The 27,967-nt window shown below is 34.7% G+C and overlaps 2 protein-coding genes, 9 non-coding genes and 1 pseudogene across 12 annotated transcripts; 1 reads left to right on the top strand and 11 right to left on the bottom strand.

The window, feature by feature from the left end:
- Window positions 1-705: 705 nt before the first annotated feature.
- LOC149742764 (uncharacterized) lies at window positions 706-11,389 on the top strand. The gene is made up of 7 exons (XM_089893076.1): window positions 706-1,109; window positions 7,459-7,639; window positions 8,041-8,179; window positions 8,518-8,723; window positions 8,944-9,319; window positions 9,595-10,019; window positions 10,369-11,389. The coding sequence occupies exons 1-7, from the start codon at window positions 1,017-1,019 to the stop codon at window positions 10,458-10,460; spliced, it is 1,512 nt and encodes a 503-aa protein (XP_089749202.1). The 5' UTR covers window positions 706-1,016; the 3' UTR covers window positions 10,461-11,389.
- Window positions 1,438-1,645, bottom strand: LOC149742774 (small nucleolar RNA U3). The gene has a single exon (XR_016387412.1). It is a non-coding gene; the product is annotated as a small nucleolar RNA U3 (small nucleolar RNA).
- On the bottom strand, window positions 1,960-2,166 carry LOC149742773 (small nucleolar RNA U3). Its single transcript, XR_016387406.1, has one exon. It is a non-coding gene; the product is annotated as a small nucleolar RNA U3 (small nucleolar RNA).
- Window positions 2,372-2,576, bottom strand: LOC149742772 (small nucleolar RNA U3). Its single transcript, XR_016387414.1, has one exon. It is a non-coding gene; the product is annotated as a small nucleolar RNA U3 (small nucleolar RNA).
- LOC149742771 (small nucleolar RNA U3) lies at window positions 3,271-3,472 on the bottom strand. Its single transcript, XR_016387417.1, has one exon. It is a non-coding gene; the product is annotated as a small nucleolar RNA U3 (small nucleolar RNA).
- LOC149742770 (small nucleolar RNA U3) lies at window positions 3,783-3,989 on the bottom strand. Its single transcript, XR_016387403.1, has one exon. It is a non-coding gene; the product is annotated as a small nucleolar RNA U3 (small nucleolar RNA).
- On the bottom strand, window positions 4,700-4,790 carry LOC149742769 (small nucleolar RNA U3; annotated as a pseudogene).
- Window positions 5,134-5,340, bottom strand: LOC149742768 (small nucleolar RNA U3). Its single transcript, XR_016387402.1, has one exon. It is a non-coding gene; the product is annotated as a small nucleolar RNA U3 (small nucleolar RNA).
- On the bottom strand, window positions 6,038-6,237 carry LOC149742767 (small nucleolar RNA U3). Its single transcript, XR_016387416.1, has one exon. It is a non-coding gene; the product is annotated as a small nucleolar RNA U3 (small nucleolar RNA).
- Window positions 6,549-6,746, bottom strand: LOC149742766 (small nucleolar RNA U3). Its single transcript, XR_016387418.1, has one exon. It is a non-coding gene; the product is annotated as a small nucleolar RNA U3 (small nucleolar RNA).
- On the bottom strand, window positions 7,002-7,208 carry LOC149742765 (small nucleolar RNA U3). The gene has a single exon (XR_016387410.1). It is a non-coding gene; the product is annotated as a small nucleolar RNA U3 (small nucleolar RNA).
- On the bottom strand, window positions 10,982-26,218 carry LOC149742763 (ubiquitin-like modifier-activating enzyme 1). Of its 2 annotated transcripts, none has more exons than XM_089893054.1 (22): window positions 25,857-26,218; window positions 24,933-25,224; window positions 24,452-24,513; window positions 23,892-24,060; window positions 23,159-23,293; window positions 22,338-22,538; window positions 21,369-21,455; window positions 20,759-20,905; window positions 20,145-20,291; window positions 19,143-19,319; window positions 18,743-18,847; window positions 18,211-18,474; window positions 16,771-16,936; window positions 16,312-16,508; window positions 15,154-15,360; window positions 14,736-14,864; window positions 14,332-14,479; window positions 13,697-13,830; window positions 12,900-13,079; window positions 12,351-12,455; window positions 11,787-11,998; window positions 10,982-11,479 (listed from the first exon to the last, which is right to left on the bottom strand). In XM_089893054.1, exons 2-22 carry the CDS (start codon window positions 25,083-25,085, stop codon window positions 11,341-11,343), a joined length of 3,264 nt encoding a protein of 1,087 aa, XP_089749180.1. In that variant the 5' UTR covers window positions 25,086-25,224; window positions 25,857-26,218; the 3' UTR covers window positions 10,982-11,340. The 2 variants fall into 2 exon arrangements, with proteins under 2 accessions (XP_089749180.1, XP_089749190.1); XM_089893064.1 differs by having other exon boundaries at window positions 24,933-25,177.
- Window positions 26,219-27,967: the final 1,749 nt, after the last annotated feature.

Below are 27,967 nucleotides of genomic sequence, written 5' to 3'. Positions count from 1 at the left end.
TCTTTTCGAAAAAATGCCATTCCAAGAAATGACAATACAAAACAACATCGTCGTAATCTCAGTGGTTGAAAGTAAAGATAATAAAGTTGCACTACGATGCAGGTTTCTATTTTACATTAATGCATATCTTTACAGTGCAGAGGCGCACATATATGTTTGCTCAATTAAAATCACAACCATAATATTTTGTTTATTACAAGGAATGGCTAATATCTAAATATCCTGATGATTCTTTAAACAATTAACAACAGCCTATGGGGTTCGTAAATATATGGTCTATAACTCTCTATATACTACCAAATGGGACAAGAAAATAGAATAAAAAGGTGTCCAATCTCCCCCCAGCATCCCACTATACAATTAATCCATGCAATTACGCGGCTTTGCATTACCTTCTAGTCTCGCTGACCAGTTGACATTCTGTTGCGCTAAATGTAATCGATGAGTTTATCATGGACTTTTCTAAACACCGCAAAAATATTTTGTTTATCTAATTTTGATCAAAAATCTTTATTTTAGTGAGGATTCGTACAAACTGATATACAACTATTCACAATATATTACTACAACTTACGATGGAGATGAAATCATTTTCGTAAATGAGACAGAATCTTACTACATGAACGGCGAATACCAGGTACATATTTACTACTTAATTAAATAAATGCATTCAAAACGCAAAAAAACTAGGATTGCCGTTAATATAATTTTAAAATTATCCATTATATATACTCTTAACGGGGCATACCAGCGAAAAATCAAAATTTATATGTGGATAAAAACGCACAAAAAGAATTATAAAACGATATCCTCGCGACTCCCATAAACCGTTGTTGATTGTTTGAAACACGATTAGGATATTCCGATATGATGTGCAAAAAGTGTCCCGTTTTACCTCAACCTACTATATATACGAAAGTAAATCTTTGGCTCTATAGCGAAAGGAATAGAACACAAGTTACTTTCTGTCCAGCCACATAAGTAAGAATGACCTTTGTTACTATTAAACTGTCTCTATGTTTGAGATGCTGGATTGGAGAATCACTATAACAGAGGATGGAACTTCGTACAGTTCACTGGCGGATTCAAGAGTTGCAGTTTGCGAATTGGTAAGTAGCAACAAACCAAGCTATAATGTATGGACATGTAGTTTAAACTTATGTGGAAAAATTTTTAGTTTTCCTTTTATATAAACAATAAGTTAAGTTTAATTCATTTTTATGTCTTCCATATAAGCAATTCTGTTCGCTGCGAATACGGTAAGCTTGTCAAAAACATCTTTTCCGCCATGAAAATACTGTCTGTCACAAAATTGTTTTGTCTGCCAAAAAATCCCTTCTTGGACAAATATATATGGCTGGCAAGGACAATAAACCGATGGCCACTTAATTAAAAGAAAACACATAACAAAATAATAAGAAGAAATATTAAACATTAACTGCTCAGCAAGGATTCTCCGCCTTTCAATACTAGTTACAGCAATGAAAACAATCCTCAATTATTGTCTGTATATGAAATAAAAACAGTAAAGCTTCATGCTCAAGAGGAGAATCCTGCGACTCATCATCGCAGTTGACGTATCGCCAAAATATGACGACGTTTTCAAGATACACACTATAGAAATGATCCCTAAAAGCATGATCTTAACTACAAACGCTGAAACAACAGACATGTTTTACGAATTTAATCTGCCATTTGCAAGAAAAAAACAAACAAAATGGGTTAGCAATTTTAAACGGCACTAAAACGTATATTTAAACACTGATGTATATGGCTGTTTTTAATGTATTAAGTTCACATATCAATCACATAAACCTACCAATCAACGGACACTTAATAACGTTCCCACATCAATTAGCTGCACTTTAATACATTTAATTTAAATCAACAGTAAGCGCCGAACGTTTTAAAACTTAGCTTTTACACAATACAAATTTTATTTAATAAATACAAACAGTAACTGCTCAGAAAGGAATCCCCTCCTTTCATTACTACAACAGCAATAAACACAATCTTCAATCACTGTTTGTAAATAAAATTACAAACAGTGGAGCTTCATGCTCAGAGGAGAATCCTGCGATTCATCATCGCAGTTGTCGTATCGTCACAATATGACGACGTTTTCAAGATACACACTATAGAAATGATCCCTAAAAGCATGATCTTAACAAACAACTCTAAAACAACCAACATGATTTACGAATTTAACCTGCTGTTTGCGAGAAATAAAACGTTGTGTGATAAAAAGTTCATACCAGTTATAAATTCGCACGAAAAACAAAATTTCTTACGATTTAATTTTATTTTAAGTCTAAAGCACAGTCTTGACAATACGTCCCGAAAAATGATATTATGAAAAATTATTTTAACAACTGCTCAGCAAGGTTTCTCCTCCTTTTAATGCTACGACAGCATCGAAAACAAACCTCAATCACAGTTTGTAAATGAACCTACAAACAGTAAAGCTTCATGCTCAGAGGAATCCTGCGATTCATCATCGCAGTTGTCGTATCGTCAAAATATGACGACGTTTTCAAGATACACACTATAGAAATGATCCCTAAAAGTATGATCTTAACAAACAACTCTGAAACAACCAACATGTTTTACAAGTTTAATCTGCCGTTTGCGAGACATAAATCATACGAAAAGGTTTTAATTCCGGAAAAATAATAATACGTATAGTAGTACGGGGGAACATGGGACACCTATTCATACTATTTTCTCGTCCTATTTGTTAGTAAACAAGAAACATTAAAAGAATTATGAAACCGTTTCCTCACGACTACCATAAACCGTTGTTAATTGTTTGAAATGCGATCAGGATATTTATGTGCTAAAGGTGTCCCGTCTCTTTCCGCCCTACTATATAATAGAAGAAGATGGGACGCTTTTTCATTTTATATTCTCGTCTCATTTAGCAGTAAACAAAAAATTTTCAAAAAATTTAAAACGGTATCCTCACGACTCTCATTGACCGTCGTAATTGTTGTTTAAAGCCTGGTCAGAATTTTGGATATTATGTGCCAAAGGTGTGCCATCTTCCTCCACTCTCTACTATATATATGTTTATATATTCTATGGCTGTATCAAACGTGCAGAGTTAAAAGCGCAAATATAGTTTAATATAGGCCCCATGTTTAGTCATTTAGCCATTTGATCACGTTTTAAATAATGCCTGTCATTTAAGATTACAGTTTTAATCAGAAAAAAAACGCTAAAAAAATTTTTACGGAAAAAACTTAAATGATTTAATAAATGCAAACATTAACCGTTCAGCAAGGATTCTCTCCTTTTCATTTCTACAACAGCAATGAAAACAATCCTCAATCGTAAATAAACTTACAAACAGTAAAGCTTCATGCTCAAAGAACAATCCTGCGACTCATCATCGCAGTTGTCGTATCGTCAAAATATGACGACGTTTTCAAGATACACACTATATAGAAATGATCCGTAAAAGTATGATCTTAACTACAAACACTGAAGCAACCGACATGTTTTACGAGTTTAATCTGCCATTCGCAAGAAAAAAAACAGTATGGGTTAGCAATTTAAAACGGCACTAAAACGTATATTTAAACATTGTATGGTCGTATTAAATGTATTAAGTTGACATATCAACCACATAAACCTACCAATCAACGGACACTTAATAGCGTTACATCGATTAGCTGCACTTTAATATATTTAGTTCAAATCAACAATAACAAACGCCGAACGTTTTCTATAAAACTCAGTTTTCACTCTTTACCACTTTTATTTAATAAATACAAACAGTAACTGCTCAGCAAGGATTCTCCTCGTTTCATTACTACAACAGCAATGAAAACAATCCTCAACCACTGTTCGTAAATAAACTTACAAACAGTAAAGCTTCATGCTCAGAGGAGAATCCTGCGATTCATCATCGCAGTTGTCGTATCGTCAAAATATGACGACGTTTTCAAGATACACACTATAGAAATGATCCCTAAAAGTATGATCTTAACAAACAACTCTAAAACAACCAACATGTTTTACAAGTTTAATCTGCCGTTTGCGAGACATAAACCTTACGAAAAAGGTTTTAATTCCGGAAAAATAATAATACGTATAGTAGTACGGGGGAACATGGGACACCTATTCATACTATTTTCTCGTCCTATTTGGTAGTAAACAAGAAACAATAAAAGAATTATGAAACCGTATCCTCACGACTACCATAAACCGTTGTTAATTGTTTGAAATGCGATCAGGATATTTATGTGCTAAAGGTGTCCCGTCTCCTTCCACTCTACTATATAATAGAAGAAGATGGGACGCTTTTTCATTTTATATTCTCGTCTCATTTAGCAGTAAACAAAAAATTTTCAAAAAATTTAAAACGGTATCCTCACGACTCTCATAGACCGTCGTAATTGTTGTTTAAAGCCTGGTCAGAATTTCGGATATTATGTGCCCAAAGTGTCCCATCTTCCTCCACTCTCTACTATATATATGTTTATATATTGTATGGTCGCAACAAACGTGCAGAGTTAAAAGCGCAAATATAGTTTAATATAGGCCCCATGTTTAGTCATTTAGCCATTTGATCACGTTTTAAATAATGCCAGTCATTTAAAATTTAAGTTTTAATCAGAAAAAAAACGCTAAAAAATTTTTTACGGAAAAAACTTAAATGATTTAATAAATGCAAACATTAACCGTTCAGCAAGGATTCTCCCCTTTTCATTTCTACAACAGCAATGAAAACAATCCTCAATCGTAAATAAACTTACAAACAGTAAAGCTTCATGCTCAGAGGAGAAATAGAAATGATCCCTAAAAGTATGAACTTAACTACAAACACTGAAGCAACCGACATGTTTTACGAGTTTAATCTGCCGTTTGCAAGAAAAAAACAAAACAATATGGGTTAGCAATTTAAAACGACACTAAAACGTATATTTAAATATTTTATAGTCGTATTAAATGTATTAAGTTGACATATCAACCACATAAACCTACCAATCAACGGACACTTAATAGCGTTACATCGATTAGCTGCACTTTAATATATTTAGTTCAAATCAACAATAACAAACGCCGAACGATTTCTTTAAAACTCAGTTTTCACTCTTTACCACTTTTATTTAATAAATACAAACAGTAACTGCTCAGCAAGGATTCTCCTCGTTTCATTACTACAACAGCAATGAAAACAATCCTCAATCACTGTTCGTAAATAAACTTACAAACAGTAAAGCTTCATGCTCAGAGGAGAATCCTGCGACTCGTCATCGCAGTTGTCGTATCGTCAAAATATAACGACGTTTTCAAGATACACACTATAGAAATGATCCCTAAAAGTATGATCTTAACAAGCAACTCTGAAACAACCAACATGTTTTACAAGTTTAATCTGCCGTTTGCGAGACATAAACCTTACGAAAAAGTTTTAATTCCGGAAAAATAATAATACGTATAGTAGTACGGGGGAACATGGGACACCTATTCATACTATTTTCTCGTCCTATTTGTTAGTAAACAAGAAACATTAAAAGAATTATGAAACCGTTTCCTCACGACTACCATAAACCGTTGTTAATTGTTTGAAATGCGATCAGGATATTTATGTGCTAAAGGTGTCCCGTCTCCTTCCACTCTACTATATAATAGAAGAAGATGGGACGCTTTTTCATTTTATATTCTCGTCTCATTTAGCAGTCAACAAAAAATTTTCAAAAAATTTGAAACGGTATCCTCACGACTCTCATAGACCGTCGTAATTGTTGTTTAAAGCCTGGTCAGAATTTTGGATATTATGTGCCCAAGGTGTCCCATCTTCCTCCACTCTCTACTATATATATGTTTATATATTGTATGGTCGTAACAAACGTGCAGAGTTAAAAGCGCAAATATAGTTTAATATAGGCCCCCTAGGTTTAGTCATTTAGCCATTTGATCACGTTTTAAATAATACCAGTCATTTAAGATTACAGTTTTAATCAGAAAAAAAAACGCTAAAAAAATTTTTACGGAAAAAACTTAAATGATTTAATAAATGCAAACATTAACCGCTCAGCAAGGATCCTCCCATTTTCATTTCTATAATAGCAATGAAAACAATCCTCAATCGTAAATAAACTTACAAACAGTAAAGCTTCATGCTCAGAGGAGAATCCTGCGACTCATCATCGCAGTTGTCGTATCGTCAAAATATGACGACGTTTTCAAAATACACACTGTAGAAATGATCCATAAAAGTATGATCTTAACTACAAACACTGAAGTAACCGACATGTTTTACGAGTTTAATCTGCCGTTTGCAAGAAAAAAACAGAACAATATGGGTTAGCAATTTAAAACGGCACTAAAACGTATATTTAAACATTGTATGGTCGTATTAAATGTATTAAGTCAATCACATAAACCTACCAATCAACGGACACTTAATAGCGTTACATCGATTAGCTGCACTTTAATATATTTAGTTATATTTAGTTCAAATCAACAATTACAAACACCGAACATTTTAAAATCAGTTTTCACACTTTACCACTTTTATTTAATCAATACAAACAGTAACTGCTCATCAAGGATTCTCCTTCTTTCATTACTACAACAGCAATGAAAACAATCTTCAATCACTGTTTGTAAATGACAGTAAAGCTTCATGCTCAGAGGAGAATCCTGCGACTCGTCGTCGCAGTTGTCGTATCGCCAAAATATGACGACGTTTTCAAGATACACACTATAGAAATGACCCGTAAAAATAACAACAAACAACTCTAAAACAACCAACATGATTTACGAATTTAACCTGCTGTTTGCGAGAAATAAAACCTTGTGTGTTAGCATTTAGAAAATGCAATAAAAAGTATGGCTGTATAATGTGTCTTATTTAACGTAAGTTCATACCAGTTATAAATTCGCACGAACAACGAAATTTCCTACATCGATTTAATTTCATTTTAAACCTAAATCACAGTTAGTCTTGACAATAGGTTCCGAAAATTATACTTTGAAAATTTATTTCAACTGCTCAGCAAGGATTCTCCTCCTTTCAATGCTACGAGAGCATCGAAAACAATCCTCAATCACTGTTTATAAATGAACCTACAAACAGTAAAGCTTCATGCTCAGAGGAGAACCCCACGACTCGTCATCGCAGTAGTCGTATCGTCACAATATGACGACGTTTTCAAGATGCACACTATAGAAATGATCCCTAAAAGCATGATCTTGCGCTAACTTTAAGCTTAACTGGTAATATTGTACGAATGAAAACTAATGTTCGTGGGACTTTAACCGGACCTTTATTTTTTAAAATTTATAACATTTTCGGCCGAATGGAAACTAATGTATGTGGGATGTTAACCGCTTCTTTTTTTCAGAATTTCTAAATAAATTCAAAAGTGTACTCTAAACTTACTAGTTTAATTTGTGCTTTGAATAATATGAAAATATAAAGTTTACCACGTATTTTTTTTGCAGTTAATAGAACCGCCATTACCGCCAGTGTGTAACATATATTTGCCCTTGAACCAATCTGAATATGTTGTCCTCGCCAATGGTTCGCTTTGGATGGAAGATCGACAGTTGCTGATCGACCCAGACACTTACATTCCCTTTGGGGATTCCGTGGCTGTTTGCATCGATGGCTACACCCCACCAGGTAATTTGTTTTCAACGGAAGAGAGTAAAAACGAAATATTTAAATTAAAATTTATTTTGCAATTATTTATGTAATGCAGTAATTTGCGCAATACAGTAGGATGGGGGAAGATGGGATACCGTTTCTTTTCTGGTCCCATTTGGTGGTAAACAAAGAACTTTCAATGAATTATAAAACCGTATGCTCACGACTCCCATATGGCATATAGACCTTGTTAATTTTTTTAAAACGCGATCAGGATATTTGAATAATAGGTGCTAAAGGTGTCCCATCTTTCCCCATCCTACTATACAACTGTTTCATATTTTTTTCTTTATAAACGTGGTGTGAAACAAGTCAAAGAAAAACAACTAAAAAATCCCCTGCTTTATATGAGTTACCATTTGTGTTTGATATTTCAGAAGACATTTCTTCGAACACCGTTGACACCGAAACAGAAATAGATCCAGTGGTTGAAATTATCAACTGGTGCACCTTCGGTCTCACTTTATTTTCTCTCCTCTCTCTGTTCCTAACGTTTCTGACTTACCTATTCTTCAGGTAGTGTAAAGATATTTTACTCCTGTTTCTATATTAATTTTTACTGCTGTTTCGAAAAAAACCCATAGGTTTACCAAAACATTTAAACCAATACGTTTTAGTTTTGACAAAAGGTAGTTTATAAAAGATTTTCTTTGTTTATTTTGGTGCATAATCCTAAACCACGTTGCGGATGTATGTAAAAAACTATCTAGCTAGCACACAGAATAGTGATGCATACTGTGTATTGAGTTTGCTCAGTGAACTCAATTCAATCTGCCAACCGTCGATTTACATTAATACAAGTTACAACCAGTGCTCACTGTAATCAAACCGAGGTGATATTTTAATCGTCGCAGTGAACTACGGACAGTGGCGGGTCGGAATCTAATCAACTTAGTTGTCGCATTATTCGCTTCCCAACTCTTGTTCCTGATTGGATCAGAATGGACCAACCCACCTTCTGTGTGTACCATGTTCACCATACTTCTACATTATCTGTTTCTCGCCACGTTTTTCTGGAACAACGTCATGGCCTACGACGTTTGGTTGACGTTTGGACAAGGTAAGTTTTTTTTGCAGTATATGCAGCGCAGAAGTGTTTACAGCTAGTACAGTCTTCTGAACTATAATTATTGAATGCTAAAACAAACAGATTATGGTAACAACTATATAGGTCATATTTTGTCATCCAGCTGTAGGTATACAGCACTTTTTAGCGATGGTATATATAATGTTATACTCTATAAAATATTCTAGGTTTACTTACATGGATTTTCATACAGGCATTGACAAAACCTTCCGTCGCTCCGTTTTGAACCGTCCTTCGATTGGTGGTCACAACTCTTTTATTCGACGAACACAGATCAAATACATGTTCTACGGTTGGGGCATGCCGGGTTTATTTGTGGGTGTGTGTGCCATACTTGAGTTCTGCGTCCCAACCATATATTTTGGTTATTCTTACGACCCGTCGGTACCAATATGTTGGATAACTAACCCCACAGCAAATTTGATTGCATTCGGCGTGCCACTGGGAGCAATACTAGTGTGCAATTCTGTCTTCTTTGTTCTTTCAATCGTCTCGATCAGGAAAGTGACGTCAAAGAAATACAGAAAACGCTACAGCGAAAGCGTTCCGCCTCTGCGACATGATAGCAGGTAAGCTCTTGTAAGGGTTCGGTGGGCGTGAAATAATATACGGAATTTTAATCAAAAAAGAATGAATTTTACTTATTTATTTACGCGTGACAAGACAACGTCAGACGTTTTAGAAATGTTCTGCCCGCTTAAAGTTACCATGTAACAAATTATCAGTAACCACTGCGTTGCATCAAAGGCCACCAAGTGTCTTGCAGAATCTGTTGGTTACGATACGAGCGCTCTTACAACTGAGGTGCACGTCGCAAATTTCTTTTCTATTTTCTTTTGTGCAGGTTGCCTTCGTTTAAAATCCCTGAAACATTGAACGAAGCTCCACCATCTTCACCAACGTCAGATCCAGACGACGAGGTTTTCACCCAAGTACCTTCACCGAGCATCCCAACTCGCTTTCAATTCACCACACAAAGAATACCACGCAGAAGACACGCCAGTACAGGCTCGATGGTGGCATACAAGCAATCTATGGGACTCGCACGAGTCAATATCTTGCTTTATGTTAAAATGTCAAGCGTAATGGGCTTCACTTGGGCCCTCGGCTTTGCGGCTGTGGTAGCTGAAACTCCGGTGCTGTGGTATATATTTGAGATATCCGTTCCATTGCAAGGGGTTTTTATACTCGTGTCCTTCGTATGCAAACGTCGAATACTGAAACTGTACAGTGCTAAGTTCGGATGCGCCCGAAAGCCCGGTATTACTGGTAAGCACATGCATAAAAAATGGAAACTTATAACCTTAAATCGAAACATATAGTAGGATGGGGGAAGATGGGACACCTTTAGCACAGAATATCTAAAGATCCTGATTGTGTTTTAAACAATTAACAATGGTCTATGGGAGTCGTGAAGATACGGTTTCATAATTCTTTGAATGTTCTTTGTTTACTACTAAATAGGACGAGAAAATAGAATAAAAAGGTGTCCCATCTTCCCCCACCCTACTATATCGTATATACATACTGTGTAAACACACGGCTATTTATCATATTGGCTGATACTAATGACGGGTATTACGCTGACCTAAGTATTTTCCCCTTGTTTTACTTGCAGGTCATACATACAACCAAGATAAAGGGTTCAAGGTCAAACTACGCAAGATTTTCTTTCTTCCCATCAGTAGAAACCAAGAAAGTGGGTCATAAATTTCCTTGTATCGTGTTGTCTTGTAAAAAAACTTTTCTGGCAATTTAGTCTCACAAAGACATGCTGCCAATCAGGTCGTATTCGACAGGGTAAATGACAGACAAGCTACATAGTGTTAACAATTACCAGAAGTGCCTTTTTCTTTAGTGTTACAATGTCTGGCAGGAACAATGTATTATTCCTTCGTTGCATTTTTAATATTCGCTTATAATCGGTGGTTTAAGTTTTAAATGTCTTGCATCGGCTTAAAAATATATTACTGTGGGGTGAGATAGGATATCGTTAGTACCCAACTTCTTAACTGTTGCTTTAAAACAAACAATAATGCCCTACGCGGGGTGACAGTTATAAATCTGTAAATGTTCTTGGTTTATCGTCAAATGGGACAAGAAAAGAAAAACATGTTTAATCTTCTCCCACCCTAAGAATAGAGCTTCTCTCAAAATCCAGTTCAAACCTGATGCTGTAAATGCGCATTTCTTTCTTTTCAGCTTTGTAGTTGTATGAAGAATTAAATCAGTTATCGACCAAATTGAGAACTTGTATTTACTATTCAAAGCTTCTATAGGCGCCAATGATAAGGATATACACGCTGGGTTAATGAACTGTGAACAGTTATCGGCAAAAAACATGTCATTGAAATCCGATTGCACGCTGTGGTGTGAATTAGGTAACAATTAACACGGAGTTGCTGAACTTACACTACGATTTTTGTTTCATTATGGCATAGTGGATCAATCTAATTTTAAGCAGCCAGTCTCGGTGGAATTAGTTAAAGCTGAACTCGGTACGACATCTAGCGGGAACTTGACAACAAATAAGTTTATATCGAGGTGACGTCACCATAGGGCGTCGGGAGATCAATGGGGATTAATTTTTTTATCGGCGAAACACATATCGTACGTAGGGCACTTCCACGTCTTCGCCGTCGACGTCGTTGCAGCACATCTCAAGTACCAAAGCTTTCTCGTGCGGTTGGAGCTTACGTTTCGACACTTTCTGCACAACTTCGCTCATTCTGTGGGTGATGGAAATAACATGTTACTAAAACTGGTAAAATTTTAGGAAAAATTGAAAATAGGCGTTAATTTCATAAAATCAACATCAATGAAATTTATGCAATATCACAAAAACTGGTAAATTCAATGCGAATATTTCAATTAATTACGTGTGGCAATTGGAAAAGACAACAGTTGAATGAATGAACGTAAATTATTTTACCTACTTTCGCATGGCAACAGTGTTTATAATACTGGTGTCCTGTTTCATACACCTCGTGTACGATATAAAGTTACCACACATTTAACTTTTTAGATCCGTCTTACTTGGTTGCGAGTCTCTCCTTGCGTTTAACTGGAGTCATAAAAAATGAGTAAAGCATTGCTACGTTCTGTGAAAGCATGGTGACTTCAAGTTTATGTTCTTTTTGGAAGTAATCAATAAATTGACCGAGTGTCATCTCGTCAGAACCAGGGGCGGCTAGATCCAACCCATTGACGTCGATGCGATCCCACAAACTCCATTCAATGTCGTAATACTGGAGGATTTTTTTTCAGAGAAGTTATAATTGAGTAATGAGGTATATTCTATAATAATGCAGTCCAACTGTGTCAGGAAGGAAAAATGAAAAATTGACATTTGTGGTTGGGAATACATTTATATCAGGACTATAGCTGCCTTCATTATACAGTGGCCATGAGGTCTTTAAGAAAACATGTTTTATTAAAAGTACACCCCTACCCATAGCCTTGTTTTCATGGGAGGCTAATTTATTAAAAAATAATGTTGGTCGATATTATGAAATAGTTTAATTATTCGGGTGGGGTGTTAAGGGTCTTTGGATTAAACTAATAAAGTGAAAATAGTGGTATGACACCATTGGAACGTACCTTGAGCTTTGGAGCAGTAATCGGTTCTGAAAAAGCAAAGAAAGGAAGAGCCAAGTTGACAAACCCGTTCTTGTAAGATTCAAGTTTTTTGTTGCCTTGAACAATCTGTTAGAAATATGAATACTGTGTAACTCTTCTATGTAAAATCTTGTATATGTAGATAAACCAAGAAGATCCATGTAAATAGAGTGTTGTTGCCAGACATAATGTTAATTTCATGATGAAAGCAACACTAATGGTGAACTATTGGCAAAAAAATAAATTGCTGTAACAGCTGTATTAGATAGCAGATTTATTACTGCCTCTATAGTGTAGCTTTGGAATAGCAATTTTTACAATATTAAAAACGGTTAAACAGCACTGCTTTTTAATTTAACACATAAAACCCTTTTGGACTGCCAATTTAGGACTAATTTTTACCAAGTAAATTGGAATAAACTGCTTTTAGACCTAATAAAAATTTAACATACATTGCTTATTAACCTTAACTTTTGCTTAGTAACTAAAAATAAACTTTGATTTTGACTTAAAATTTAATCCATCACATACCTTGTAAAGTTCGAGACACACCAGACCAGCAACCAGAGCAGTTGTGGTTGCGATGGCAGGAATAATCTTACCAGCGATCAGTTTACTCTTGTGACGATCAGCAGGGCTAATCTCGTAGTTCTCAGCACGCAGGTTGGAAGCAGCAACAATGAAATCCATGTGAAAGTTAGTGTCATCGTCCTGGAATTAAAACAGTTTTACTGAAATTTAAATGGTGATTGAGAAAAAATGTTAACATTTCAATTATAAAAAAGAAGTTTTTTTTATATTTAAAATTTTGTAACTGATTTTTCGTACAAAATACTGATTGTCAGACATATTAAGATTGTTTTAAATACACGTTTACATTATTTAGTAAACTGTGGGTGTGTGTCCTTGGGCAAAACACTTAATAGCTATTTTTTAAACCAATGCCCGCAAATGCTGTTTAAATTGTCATACATAAAAGAGACAAAACTAAAATAAAAAATCCCCAAAAAAGTTAGATACATGGCAACTTGTGGGTGAGCACAAGGAGTATGAAATATTGCACAGGTGTTCAGTGGCAAAGCTATAAAAATAGGGGGAGATATTATTTAATTTTTCTTCTAAAACTTCTCTCTTTTACCTTATCTTGGTATAATGATAAGTACTATTTTCTCAATGGTAAGTACTAACACCAAGATCGCAATTGCATTTTAATCAAAATAATTTTTTATTGAAATTTTATAAAAAAGTGTCTCGACCTCCAAAACCTGTTTAACTTCTAATATCGGCCTGTCATGGCAAAAATAAGTTTTTATTCATTGAACTGTTACCTTCTCAAAATCGGCGGGCAACATACGGAACCCTTTAAAAGATTCAACAGTTGGAATTGCTTTTTTCAAATCTTCGAACTGAGTGTCGTCCATCGATCCAGAGTTCATTTGGTTTGCCTCCGCATCAGTGGTGGCTGAAAATTTATGATTAAAAAATTGACATCATATGTTAAGATATTTTGAACTGTATATATACTGTTGGTGCCTGAAAGAAGAGAATTTTAAAACTTATCTTTTGGCAATTTTTTTTTTAAACTGGGCAACTAAATCAAGAAAAATAACACTCAAATTGCTTTTAAAATATATACGGCTTATCTGCTTAAAAATGAGTGAAAAATAGATTACAATTTAAAAGAGGTACGTGATAGAATTTAATAGCTCAGTGGTTAGACTCCATACTGATAACTATTATTGACAGCATACTGTGCCCTTAAGCAAGACACCTAACGCCAATTGCTTTAACCCAGTGGTCACTTATCCATGGGTTTCCCAAATATAAAAATTACCCAGAATATATGTAGTAACTCGTAAGCAGTAGCGAAAAAGAAACAAAAAACCTTTGTTATAACAACTTTCATACCCTGACACAAAGGGATAAAATAAGTATCCCTGATTTATTTAAAATTGATACTTACCAATTTTAACTCCACTCTTAGTTTTAAACTCAGGCACAGTAATCTGGCCAAGATGTTTCTTTATTTCATCAGCGTTGGTCATTGTAGGAATGCCATACATGGTTGCATACAAGTTCGAGGCGGCAAGTACGTATCCAAAATGTGTTGTCTAAAGTAAATAGAATGATGATTAAGAATATTTTAGTTTCATGTTTCTGCTATGCAGCTTGGGCAAAATTGTGGTGGTATCTACAAAGTGTCGTATTTTTGAATTTCAATAGATAGTAAAGCATGGGTCAAAAGGGTTTTGAACTGCTTGTTTCAAATATAAACCCTCTTATGTCAAAATTCATGGTTTTTAGTTTTACAACCTTTTTTTGCAAAACAATTGTGAGTATGTGTTTTTAACTTTTTGGAGAACTTACATTTTCTGGATCGAAAACTAGAGGATGAGGACATCTCTTTGGTCCCGACCAAAACATTGCTCCTGAACTATTCTTCTGATCCGGAGGAAAGTTGTGGAGAAGTTGTTTAATGTTGTTGTGGTATAACTCCTGTGGAAAATTTCAGCTTTTGAGTTGTGAATGCAAATCGCATTAGGTATTATAGTTATTACATACAATATTTGTTATTAGTTAATATGTGTTTTCTAGTTTAAATGCTAACAAATGCAATTTGTGTTTTAATTCTTGTTTTTCAAGGGGTGTAATTATTAAAACTAGCTACTACAAGCCAGATAAAAATATTTTTGTGTTTTAATAAAGATTAAATATAACCAAATTTTATTATGCAAATGAAACAAATTTTAAAATATTAAAAACTGATAATCAAAATGTTTTGTACCTGAAATCTCAATCTTGCGAACTGTACACAGTCGGCAAAATTCTGCGGTCGGTTTTTGAGCAGAGCATTGTGGACAGCTTCGAGGGTAGTGACGGGCTCTGCACCAGGTAACTTAGATATTCGGTCGTAAAATTTCGGGTCAGTCAGATATTGGTTGGCTGTGTCCGCCGAATTACGGAACAAACCTTCGAATTCATCTCGAGCCCACTGTGGAAAGTGATAGGTTTTTTTTATTCTTTGTTGGTGAGGTCCTTGTCAAGAACCTGGGATTTAGGCCACATTTGGCCCATTACCCCAACACCGGAAAAGCCCATTCAAGTCCTTTGTGCAACTGTGCCGAACAGCGCATTGCAGTCAGACGCGTATTTTTTGCACCATTTTATATCCTTGTGTGCTTGCGAGTTACCACAGTTTTCAACTTTGTGTATGATTTTTGTTTTTGATACGGCTTATAAATTGGACAATCCATTAGTGACCACTGGGTTGGAGCAATTTCCGTCAAAAGTGTCGTGCCCAAGGACACATGCGCGAATCAGTATTAGTATGAGCCACCTAAACCACTGAGCCACGACGCCGGACCAAGTAATGGGTTAAGACAGCCAGTGGTCACTAATGGGTTATCCCAAAGTTAGTAGAGACCGGGTATTCTTAACTATCAAATATACGACCACAAATAAAAATTTCCACTAAGTTAAATACATAGTTATTAGTAAAAGGGTTTGAACTGAGGTGTATGAAAAATATATGACCCCAAATAAAAATTTCCATTAAGTTAAATACATAGTTACTCGTAAAAGGGTTTGAACTAAGGTGTATGAAATAAGTCACCCATGCAATAAGGTTGGCTCGGATATGTTAAAATAATAACATTTTTATGAAAGTTGGATTTGGTATTGAATTACAATAACTTTGGGCAATGCAGCAGTTGATCTTAAATTACAAATAAAGGCTAGTGGTGGAAAACCTGTAAGTAAGTCATATGTATTGTTGATTTTTAACCATTTTTAATAATTGGGACATATTTCTAAAACTATTTTGCTTAGTTTGTCAGGCAAAGCAAAATATTTCTTTCAATTTTTAAAATCCACACATTGTGAATAACACAACATTACCAATTAACCAAAGATCAATTAATGTTGCATTAAAATGTTATCCTACCTGTAAAGTGTGTTCGATGGCATTCGGGAAGTTCTTCAGTGTGCAAATGGGGATTGACTTCTCTGGAGGATCCTGGGAGGAGGAGTACGACTCAGTGGAGTAAGGAAGAACAACCTGGATGTTGCCTTTTGTTCCCAGTGTTCCGGACTCAAGAAGAGGCTTTCGATAATAAACACATCTTCGATCCATATATATTCCTGAGAAGAGTTTCAGTGTGTATCGGTTATCGTATTGGTGGAGAGTTTTGCAATAACATGGGAGTGCGGCATACACGGCAAACAGAATTTGGTTGAGAATTAAGATGTATCGTAAAACGGCCTCAATATTAACATCGACAAGCCTTGAACACATAACCTCTGAGGACCCACGATAAACATTGTACTTTGAACAGACAAAATCATAAACCATTGCACAGGCATTAATAATACTTAAGCTTGAATTATAAGAAAAGCCCTTTACTTGCTTGCACGTTGTCAAGAGCATTTGCAACTCCATCGAGATTTTCGAAGAAATCATCCGTGTAAACATTCTCTGTCTCCGGTCCTACCCTGTTCTCATGTGATACGATACGAGCAAGTGGGTTCATTTTCTTCACAGCATCCGCCGCACACTGAGACTTCAATTTCTGAAAAAACAACATTATTTTCAATTTCAACCATCACTTTGGTGAATATTTAAAATTAAAAGCTTACAAACAAATTTAAAAAATATGTAAACAGTAAAATTGCAACAGTTCCATCTTTGCAGAACGTGCTCTAACACATCAAACTACCATTTTAGTTTTAACACAATATAGGGATGTGCCAAGGCGAACCCGAACCCGAATAGATTCGCCGAATAACAGCACAGTTTTGATATTCGCGGGAACCCGAATATTGCGCAAGATTCGTGTGCGAATATTTATTACGCACGTCATAAAATATATCAGTTTAAATTGATGCTCAACTCAACGACACAACATGTTGCTTTCGTGATTGCACCACAGCACGTGGAATTCCCTGCCGAATAATGCCGTCTATGACGTAACACGTGTGTGACGTAAGCAAGTATGTGGTATATATGCGCAGAAGACAATGCAAGGTTATTGTTTTAACGGTGGAAAAAATGGAATGTGAGAAAGAAACCGGGAGTCTACTATGTTTTAACTACGCTTTAACGATGCTTTAATAATCTCCCTTTGATTGTGCGTTTTAATTATTGCAACACGTTGAGTAGAGCCCGACCAATATTCAAACCGACACCGATATTTTGTAAATTACAGTTGCCGATTACCGAGATTTTAATGCACCTAAATAACTTGACTAAATAAAACCTAAAAATCTGATATAGCGGATAAAAATCAAACTACCTGCTTAATTATTATTAATTAGTTATTAGTGAACTTGTAATTAATTAATTGGTTAATTTGTAATTGTTTTCAAATAAATTTTACCTCCCCTCCATTAAACAAACATTATATTTATCAGCTAATGCAGTTTATTTGTGTATCACGTTGATGTTCAAAAAGACGCGTAAGTGACCTAAAGTAACCTCGACGTTACACGCGCAAACATGACATGCGGTGGACGCGTGATCGGACGCTTTGACCTAGTTTATTACGAACGAGTTGAATTAGGTATACGAATGAGTTTACGTTTATGAACAAGTTAGCGCTCTGCATTAACTGAACAAAAGTGCCAACTCTTAGTAGCTCAACAACATACATGACGCAAGAGACCGTGAAGTTGCTGACGTCACACTTTGTTGCTGGCGTCACACGCGAATCTATTCGGGTTCGTGCGAATAGCGTTTCTGTTTATTCGGGTTCGTACGAACCAGAATCTTTTGTAAATTGGCACATCCCTAACACAATATTAACTATAACATAAAAAAACCCTAAATTTATCCACACGTCCACACCTGGACATCGTGAGGTCTGAACAAGAACTGTCGGTTAAGGTTACTCTTCTCAATCACATCCATGTCCGTCACCACCAATGATCCTGTTTCATCCTCCTTCTCCACGAGGTTACCGAGCTTGCACCCAAGTCCGATCATGGAGAAGTTTTTAAGAAGCTCACATCCGATGGCTCCCGCTCCCACCACAAACCATCGTTGGGAGGATAACTTCCTCTGGAAGTCTTTGCCGAAGATCGCAATCTGTCCGTCGTACCTCGAACCGGACTACAAGATGTTTTATTAGTTATATATATAAGGAAGTCTTGTGGTACTTTATAGGTTTTTGTCTACTAACTATTCAACAATAAAACATTAGCCGATGGTACCACAGCTTGCACAATTCAACACAGAAATACCACAACACTGTTTAGAGTAAACATAAACTCACAATTATAATAAGCACATAAACTAGAGTAACTAGCCGTTTTTCTGCATAATTCGAAATATTTAACTGGATTAGAGCAAAAGATTAAACAGGGAGGATTGTACTTACAGTTTGATAAGATTCCACGTTTTCTTCTTGACCTTCCTCAGGTAAACACTCGAGTGCATCAAAGTAGAAATATTGTTTGATTGGCATGAACTTTCCACTGCAAGCCTGGATGGAACGTAATATTATCATTACCAACAAAAGCAAAAAAGAATTTACATTATTCTGGGCCAAAAAGAAATTTCTGCACAATAAAGTTTACAGAATAACGTATACAGCCGAGAGCCATGTATTACATTTTATGCACAATATATTCAAGCGTAAGATGCAAAAAACAATCCTATACCCGACTAATACTAAACCACAATGGATTTTCAAAAAAAAACAGTTGGTTTTTTAACACCTGTTTACAGACAAATGTTTGTTTAGTTTTAAAAGAACAAGTGGTGAAAGTAGTAGCTACCTTCATGACTTCTTGTGCAACAATTCCACCAATGACAGCTTGTACAGGGCATGCGTCACCTCGTGCCATGAAAGAAAATTGACGAATGAGTTTTTCATCAAGTTCACTCTGTTTTGCTTCAGCGCTTGCATTGTTGTTGATTGTTGTTGCTATAGCAACTAAAGCATCAGCGTCGGGCTGTGAAATAAATTGATTAGATAATAAATCAGTAACATAGTGCCCCTAAAAAACCAGGGTGCTCATTAGACTGTATGATATGTTATTACTTAGTATTACCTGTTTAATTGAAGAAATATCAACAGTTTAAAAGTTAGTACTAGGGCCCTAGCGCCTGACTATTCACAGGGGATAACATATCATAGGATAACATAAACTAACCAGAGCAAGCAGACCCTGTAAAGGCTATAGACTGTAGTAACATTTGTTTTAAATATAAGCACTATTGTTGTACAAATCTACAAGCTGCTTTACATTAATAAAACTTTCAATAACGTAGTTTCGAACTAGCCACACTAATACAAATATGGAAACCAATATTCAAGCCAAAGTGTGCACCTGCACGCTATACAAATAAATAAGTGATGTCATTTATACTCTTATCATAATTCGAAACAAAATTCACAAACAGCCTTCAGCACAATTCGAGATTAAATCTTACTCTAAAAGGGGGTTTTAATGCATACATCAGTCTCAAGGCTCACTTAACTTAAATATTTGAAATATATACATTTCTACTACACCTCGAAATTTGTTGCAAATTATGCAAAGCGTACTCGTTTAGAGATTGTTAGTTTTGGTATTAAATGTGTGCTTTCCAGCATTTGAGCATTTGGAAAATTTGGAAAATGCTAAAATGCTTGTTCTTATTAATCGTACAATATTAATCGATTCCGCTTTTAATTAAAAAAAGCTTGTAAGCACACATTTAATACTAGAACTCACAAATAGTGTGACCCACCAGAATAAACTTATAGTAAAAAACATAACATAAGTTGCACTCACCGTGTTCCTAATTTGAGGAAGATGACCTTTTTCTTCCACAAATTGATGAAGAGCTTGAAACAAGATGTGAAGTTGTCCTGGTCGGTCAAATTTCGCAAAATCTGTGACCATGAACTCCGGACTTTGAAGTGACTCGCGCAAAGATTTCTGTAAAGACACCATGATTTTATATGATCTACTCGAGTAATTAGCCAACTTAGGCCCTAATACCATGTTCTGTAGTGTGTCACATGGTAGTGCCTTATCCAGAGTATTAAATGAGAATATTATTTATACACATTTTTCCTTCAAATTGGTTTAAACTGGGTTTGCTTGTGCTGTGTGAAGCGAAATAAAATGAGCAACAAACAATCACAAATTAAACCAAGAAAATCTAGATTGTTTGGTAGATCGTAGTAATTTAACTTAATTTATTTAAGTTCGGTGAACTTTGAACAGAAGTGATAGCAGCAAAGACATTTAAATACAATAGTCAAGTACATACATTCATACAAGTTATTAATTAGTGATCTAAAAGTGAATCAACATAAATTTTGCATATACTATATAATATACCACTAGTAAACAACGTTTCATTTGCACAGCATTTCAAAGTACAACACAAAAGTACTCACAAACTGAACAGTTGTTGGCATTTTGACTTGTGTTGCGATACCACCACGATCGTAATTATTATATTGAGAAATATCTCCGATGTTAAATGTGTACGGACCAAGAACGTTAATCTTACGTGGTTCGCTATCATTCAAACCATCCATACCCTGTGTTTAAACGATGTGTTGACAATTCAATTAAATAGTTACAAATAAACCAACACATATGGACCCCAATGCAAAATTTTTAAATGTTAATTTTGGTCTCTGTAGGATATACCACATCAATATTTCATGAACCTTTTTCAAAATTGGGTAATTGATTAGTCTGAAACTGAAAGCATGTCACTCTTGACCAATGTTTTGTACATTTTTCTCTTTTGATATCATCTTATAAAAACCAGTGTCTTGCTTTAATCCATTCTTTTTAATAAACTTAAGGTAATGTGGTCTTTTTGCTTGTTTGTGAAAATATTGATTTTAAACTTTAGTTGTTTAAAATATTGATTTTAAACCTACATTGTTCTGCCTACACTTAATGTTTCTCGTTTTTGCCGTACAGAGTTAGGTATAAAAAGGTACCGGCTCCCCGCTTATTTTGAAATCTAGGCGTCTCTACTTCTACACTAACCTTGACTTCATGAAACTTGACAAAATCACCACTCTCAAATCCATGTCGTGTCTCATCTAGACATGCCACAATCCCTTCACCTTTCTCCTGTATCAATAAACAATAAAATATCCATCAAGGTACTTAAATCGTAAAAAATATGGACCACAAATAACTATATGTGTATACAGTAAGGATCTGGTGCTACGAAAACATAACCAACAAAAATCTAACGATTCATAGATTCTATTTGAATAAAGACTGTCAATACCATTTAGGCGAAATATATCTTTCTATTATTACTAGTGGTTGGACTTGATTTTCATTGGTTAGGTTTTCGTAACACCGATCATTACTGTATGTCACTATACAAGAATCGTTCAACTATATGAACTTTAGATCATGGTCAGATTTGCAAAATTTATTACAGGTTACATATGTATATAAAGTTGAAATATTGGTTTTGGATATATATTTGTCAAAAGTGCTGTTTCAGATACAAAAAAACAAATTGTCCTTTAGTTTTCATGATACCAAAAACTGAAACCTGATTTAGCTTGATGTAAGAGTAACATGAGATGCAGGCTTATTACAATATCAGCCATTTTAAGTAACAGTATTGTAATTCACTACATTGTAATCCATAGAGATAGCTATATGTCAAATGATCAGACACAAACAATTAAATCCTTAACCCAACACTTCTTAAATCAATACAAGTATTTTAGCATTATAAATTTACTACAGGAAAATTGCAGATTATGTGGTATTTATCAAAGAGATTTGTTATATAACAGTTCAAGCCCTGACCTGTTTTGTGATGCACCCAAAACTTTTACAGATAAACAATATTTAAAGACATGTTTGGGTATTTATTTGTTGCATGGAATGTAAAATCTAAATTTTTTAAATATTTTGGCGCATGGTAAACAGATCCAAGGTTCGAAATAGACGATGCACCAGCTTTAAACAACTACTGCTTAAACTTACATTCTTAGTGATGGCAGATATCATTGCACTTTGTGGGTTTTCTCCGTTAGTATCATACACTGTGAAGTTAGATGAGAAGTCACAGAAGATTTGTCCAAACAAACCAAAAGTGTTGGCCACAATTAGATAAATATTGGATTTGTGGGTAAAATCACTGATGCGTAACTGCTCTGCGAGACTTGAACTTGTCAGCACTACCACCTGGAATTTGTGTTTATTATTATTTACACAAAAGTATATGTAATACTGAACAGCCAACAGTTGTTTTTTCATAAAATTCTAACAAACTGTTTTCATAAAATTCTAATATTTTTGCAAAAGCCGATATAAACCAGAAAACTAAAAAGCTGTGTAAGTTATATCTATAGTTATTTAATGGATTGTGATTAGTGATTATGTTTAAAAACCTACAAAATTAGCATAAAAATGGGGAACAATTTGATCTTATTTCTATTTGCTGAGTAACCTGAAATTTTAATAATACCATCTGCATAGTCCATACAAGTTAAAATACAAACAACTAAGGTTATGTATGTGTAAAACCAATGCCCAAACATGGAAAGTACTACCAACATTAACACCAAGCAAGCATTTTAAGATCAGGGGTCTATCTAAGTGTTTTGGGTGTTTAAACTAAGGTACCATGACGCTGATGAAGCCAGTTTGTAAAAATCTTACTAAAATTTTAAAAAAGCAATGTTATAACAGATTATAACATGGGATTTAAAAAATGGATTAGGTTAAAACAAAATTGAAAACCATATTCGCTGTAATTTCAAAACCCAACAACCATGATTATAGTTTTTGTTAATATGACTTACTTGAAACTGGCTGAGAAATTCTTCTGTTAACTTGCCAGTATAAGGGTGAACCGGCACATATGGGTTGAGTTCACTAACTTGAATGGCTGACACTTCAGCCAAGTTTTTACCAACGTCAGCATCAGAGACGAAATACTATTTTAATAAAAAATATTGTGGGTATTTAGTTTTTTTTTCATATCATTGTTATTTGATGAAAACAAAACAAGATTTCTATGTTACCTACTTTAAGAATTTTAACTTTGTTTAATAGTGTTTGTTATTCTATCTTCGTGGCAATAATTTCATTTCTATGTTTAATGTTATGCTTCTGATTTTGAGTACAGAAGCTGAGTTTGTGTTTCAAACTTGATTCTAAATTACATGCATTGGAGCAATAAGTTGTCAATGCTATCTGACCATGAGCTGACTTTCAAATCACATTTTTATATATATACTTGTTATACATACAGTCGATAAAGATACAGTATAGAATAAAGTATAATACAACAACTACAAAGCATCATACAAGTAATTAGGGGGACTGGGGAGCTATCCTATTTGTAAAATTATTGCTTTTACCCCTCTATTTATGGGATATGGCTAGACACAACATATTCAATATACTAAGCCATAAGTATGCTGTAACCAACATAATATTTCCTTATACTTTAAAGTTAAAGTTATAATAACACTAATACATGAATGTTTTATGAGCAATACCCATGATTCATTAGGCTTCTTTTAAACCTACCTGAGAACTGAGGTGTTCAATAGTAGCAGTATCTTCATCATGTAAAGTGACAGCTTTAACACCTCCTAAAATGACATTTTTGGCAATTTCGATTCCAAGACCTTTCATCCCACTGATGAGAATATTTGATGCACCCATTCTCTTCATTGCATCGTGCCCCAGCACATACCTACATATAGTTTATGATACAGGAATGTTCATAGCACGGGGACTACTTTTAACTGTAGGGATCATTTATCGTCGCACAAGTTAACACATAACAAGTCGAGTATGTAAACTAGCAGTTTGTGGATACGTTTATTTCTTTTTTTGTGTGGTTGCAATTTGAAAACCTGAAGTAATTTTCATTAATTTTTTTGCACAAAAACACATTACATATTAAGTTTTATATATATTATAGGCTATATCTATAGTTTAAATACTTGTTTACTTGGCCCTAAGCAAAGAGTACGAACAAACATATAACTTCATTGGGACCTCAACTACATAACAGCTAGTCAGCTATAATACTTTGCTTTTGTACATAAAGATGAAAAGATTAACACATTCCATCTACTTACAGCTGTCGAGAGTATAAACCCTCATCAATGGCTTGCTGTGAATCTCCATTTTGAACTTGATCCTAAAATAAGAATAAAACATTGTAAAATATGTATACATTGTATATGCCTAGGTTGTTCTATTCTTTCCATATGTGGATGTGGGGTGATAGTGATACAGTCATTAATGACATGAACAGGAATGGTGGACCGATGTAGCTTACTATATTTTGGTAAAGTTCTGCAATGTAACCTTCAATGATAATAAAAATAAAAGCTCATGTTTAGGTGATCTCTTACCAACTGTTTTAACTCAACTGCTTAACATTGAATAAAAAAAATAAATAAAAATATTAAGATTATTTGAAACAATTGATTTCATGATATTACAATAGATATACAAAATAAAAAGTAACATAAAAATATAATAAAGGTTTAAACTTACTATAATAATTAAGTTCACATAAAAGAGAAACCAATTTTACACAAATTGCTATCTCACCATGGTGTCAGGTCCGGACAATTTAGAAGTTTTAGAAAAGTATGTGTCTGAGTTGTGGTTTGTCTTTCTTTGTTTAGCTGGTGGGGAATTGCTTGGGAAAGGTCGTACAGCGGCTTCAGGAAAATTGGCGGTATCGTTTCCCTCAGATGACATGGACAATATTATACACCACTTATTCCTCTCTCTTCTTTCGACGCAGAAATCGTTTTGAACAGAACTTTATTCAACGAGTAAGCGAGTCACCACTTCATGCATACAAAAATTATTGAAAGCAAAATATTTACAATCTGGTCTGTAAAACAAGTTGAAACATTACAGCAGGGATGTTGCTGCAAAAAACTTAAGTCTTGACCATAATATTGACCACAAAAGAACTTTCCTAAGTTTCAAACATTTCTATATTGTGATCTGTTTTAAAGAGTTTCTATGACATCATAACTCTCACAAAATTTAAACTATTTCTTGATGATATTCTTTCCCTATATCAAGTTATAACTTATATCTATATGTATACTTTTTTATATATATATACAAGTTTAACACTAATAGAAGGGACTGAGGGAACATACAGTGCATTTTTCATGATACATTACAATATCACATAATTATAATACATTATACATTACATATGCCTGTTATATAAACATTAATAGATATATACATAACACATATTATATGAAATAGTAATAATGATAAATCGATCAACCAAACTATTCGAGGGTTTGCGATATAATAATTTAAACGCTTATAAATAGTTTGAAGTTAAGAAGAATATTTCTTTATAGGCGACTCACTGTCATCCATTAGGAGTTATTGGTTATATGCCGTTTGGCGTTCATCAGATAACAGGATAGAGGATTTTTTATTAGGCGTTTTATATAATTGTTTACAAACATTACGAATCGTTTATTCTATTGCACTAACCTTTCTGTTCCAGCGTTTGTCGTGTCCTTCACTTAAATTGACTCACTGCGGGCTAGGTAACCTTTTTGACGGAGTGAAAACCATACGTCAGTTGTTTAAATAGCGACCTTTAGTTCAAGCAAAATCAATGACCGTTCCAATCGTTTTATATTAATATAAACTATGGTGAAATGTTTTTTTTTTCATCACGAAAATCAATACCAATTAGTATTGCGCATTGAAGAACAAAATATCACGTGTGGATGAAATAAAAAGCGCATTGAGGTGTCACGTATCCTAGCTTACAAACGCTTGCGACACGACAGAGTGGTGCAATAAGAATAGACTTGTTTGAACAAGACAGATAACTGACTATACCTGAACCAGGAACAAAGGAATATAATCAACAAAATTCACAATGAGTGTGGAGAACGAATGGAAATCTAACGACTCGCATCGCTGAGCTTTGTCAATGCGCTTCATTCATGCGTATCGTATCCTGTCTCAACTTTTTTTTCGGACGGGGATTTGAACAAGACATATAAAATATCCCAAATCTTTGTTTCAAAAAACGCAGTATTAAGTTTTTGTTAAACCTATAACATAGTTCGTTTAATGTTTGCCTACACATTGAAACAATCACTTGGCACGTATTGTTATTTAACAAGACAGCCTAGCTATAATAAATAGGCAAGTTTAATTATACAACAACTGATAAAGAATTAGTGCAAAAAGAAAGCACAGCTCTAATGATTACGCACGTATTATAACTGCAATAATTAGATTATTTAACTTTTTACTGCTATGGTCCATTAAGCTTGATAAAAAAAAACTAAAAATAACCAACAAAGCAGTTTTCGGTCTCCTTTTGTGACCGTACAGCAGTAGGTAAAATGTATTCCTAAATAATCAGATTCAGGACAAGTCAAAAGTAACTTTAGGGGACAGTTATATTCGTTTAATTACACAAGTTAAGAACGACTACAAAGGTTGTATGCGTTTGGTTACGGGAAAGCAAGTACGAGTGCGAAACTATCGTGCATTATAAGCCATTTGCGTTATGCACCCCTACTTGCGGTTCTATTTTTGTCCGGCGCCGTGGTAAAGTGGTTTGCGCGCCTGCCTGTAAACAAGAGTAAATAGCTCGTCGCTGCCAACATTATAGGCGTATGTGTCCTTGAGCAAAACAGTTAATGGCATTTGCTCTAATTAGTTGTCCAAATTATCAGCATACATAAAACAAAGAAAAAATTCCCTTTCACAAAGTAATAATCATCCACAAAGTAACATACATGGTAACTCGCAAGCCGGCACGAGGTGTTTGAAACAAAACACTTTTGTTATAACGACTCTCGTTTTCCGGCTAAAGTAATGTCACACTCTTTCATTCATATTAGTGAAATGATGTTGGTGTTTTATTCTGTGTTATGTGCTCATTTTTTACAACTTTTCTCTCTTGTTATTTTCTTGTTCTTTCACAGGCAAAGCTGGGTAAGTTGATTACTCTGACCTAAACGAATTGCGCATGCAAATCGATCCTATAGTTTGCTAAATTGACTTTGGTCTATATATCGCTTTCACTTAACTGTGCAACGACAATGTAGAACCGCCAGAAAATCGATACAGCAGTCACTTTATAAAGACCCTTTCCGCAGTGCTGTTTCAGTTTTAAGCACATTTAGCGCAAAGTATGTTAATATTGTCAAGTGTAGTTTTAGCACATTTATCAAATATACTAGTTCTTTATGGAACTGTTCACGCTTTGAAAACAACAGAGCATCAGGCTCTCATTGGAACCCGGTGTTCAGCCAGGTAAATTTCAGTATTTGACTCTTAATGTTACGATATCTGAAATTGTTTGTATTCTTTTACTTGTATTGATAGATGTTTGGAAAGACATGATGACGAGTTTGAACAAAGTTCTGCGGATCAAAATATTTGGGACAGTTCAGAGGTTGGTTTACTCGTTATTAACACCAAACAGATATGTATGATCAGATGCAATTTTTAAGACTTAGAATTTGTTTCAATTTTAGATCCGTTTGTCGAAGTACGAAGACTGCCTTACTCTTGGAACATTAAAATGCTTTCAATGCATAAACCCGTGCTTGAGAAGCTTCACCAGTATGAAC

The sequence above is a fragment of the Ciona robusta genome, chromosome 1 (assembly GCF_009617815.1).
Source record: "Ciona robusta chromosome 1, ASM961781v2".
Classification (NCBI taxonomy): domain Eukaryota; kingdom Metazoa; phylum Chordata; class Ascidiacea; order Phlebobranchia; family Cionidae; genus Ciona; species Ciona robusta.
This window is presented reverse-complemented; position numbering and strand designations above follow the sequence as displayed.

Coding starts and splice junctions, on each gene's coding strand:
- LOC149742764 (XM_089893076.1), top strand. CDS start 1,017: ATGTTTGAGATGCTGGATTGGAGAATCACTATAACAGAGGATGGAACT. Junction 7,640..8,040: donor CGATGGCTACACCCCACCAG/GTAATTTGTTTT, acceptor TTGATATTTCAG/AAGACATTTCTTCGAACACC. Junction 9,320..9,594: donor CCTCTGCGACATGATAGCAG/GTAAGCTCTTGT, acceptor TCTTTTGTGCAG/GTTGCCTTCGTTTAAAATCC.
- LOC149742763 (XM_089893054.1), bottom strand. CDS start 25,085: ATGTCATCTGAGGGAAACGATACCGCCAATTTTCCTGAAGCCGCTGTA. Junction 23,294..23,891: donor TTGAACACCTCAGTTCTCAG/GTAGGTTTAAAA, acceptor TTATTAAAATAG/TATTTCGTCTCTGATGCTGA. Junction 21,456..22,337: donor TATCTGCCATCACTAAGAAT/GTAAGTTTAAGC, acceptor TTATTGATACAG/GAGAAAGGTGAAGGGATTGT.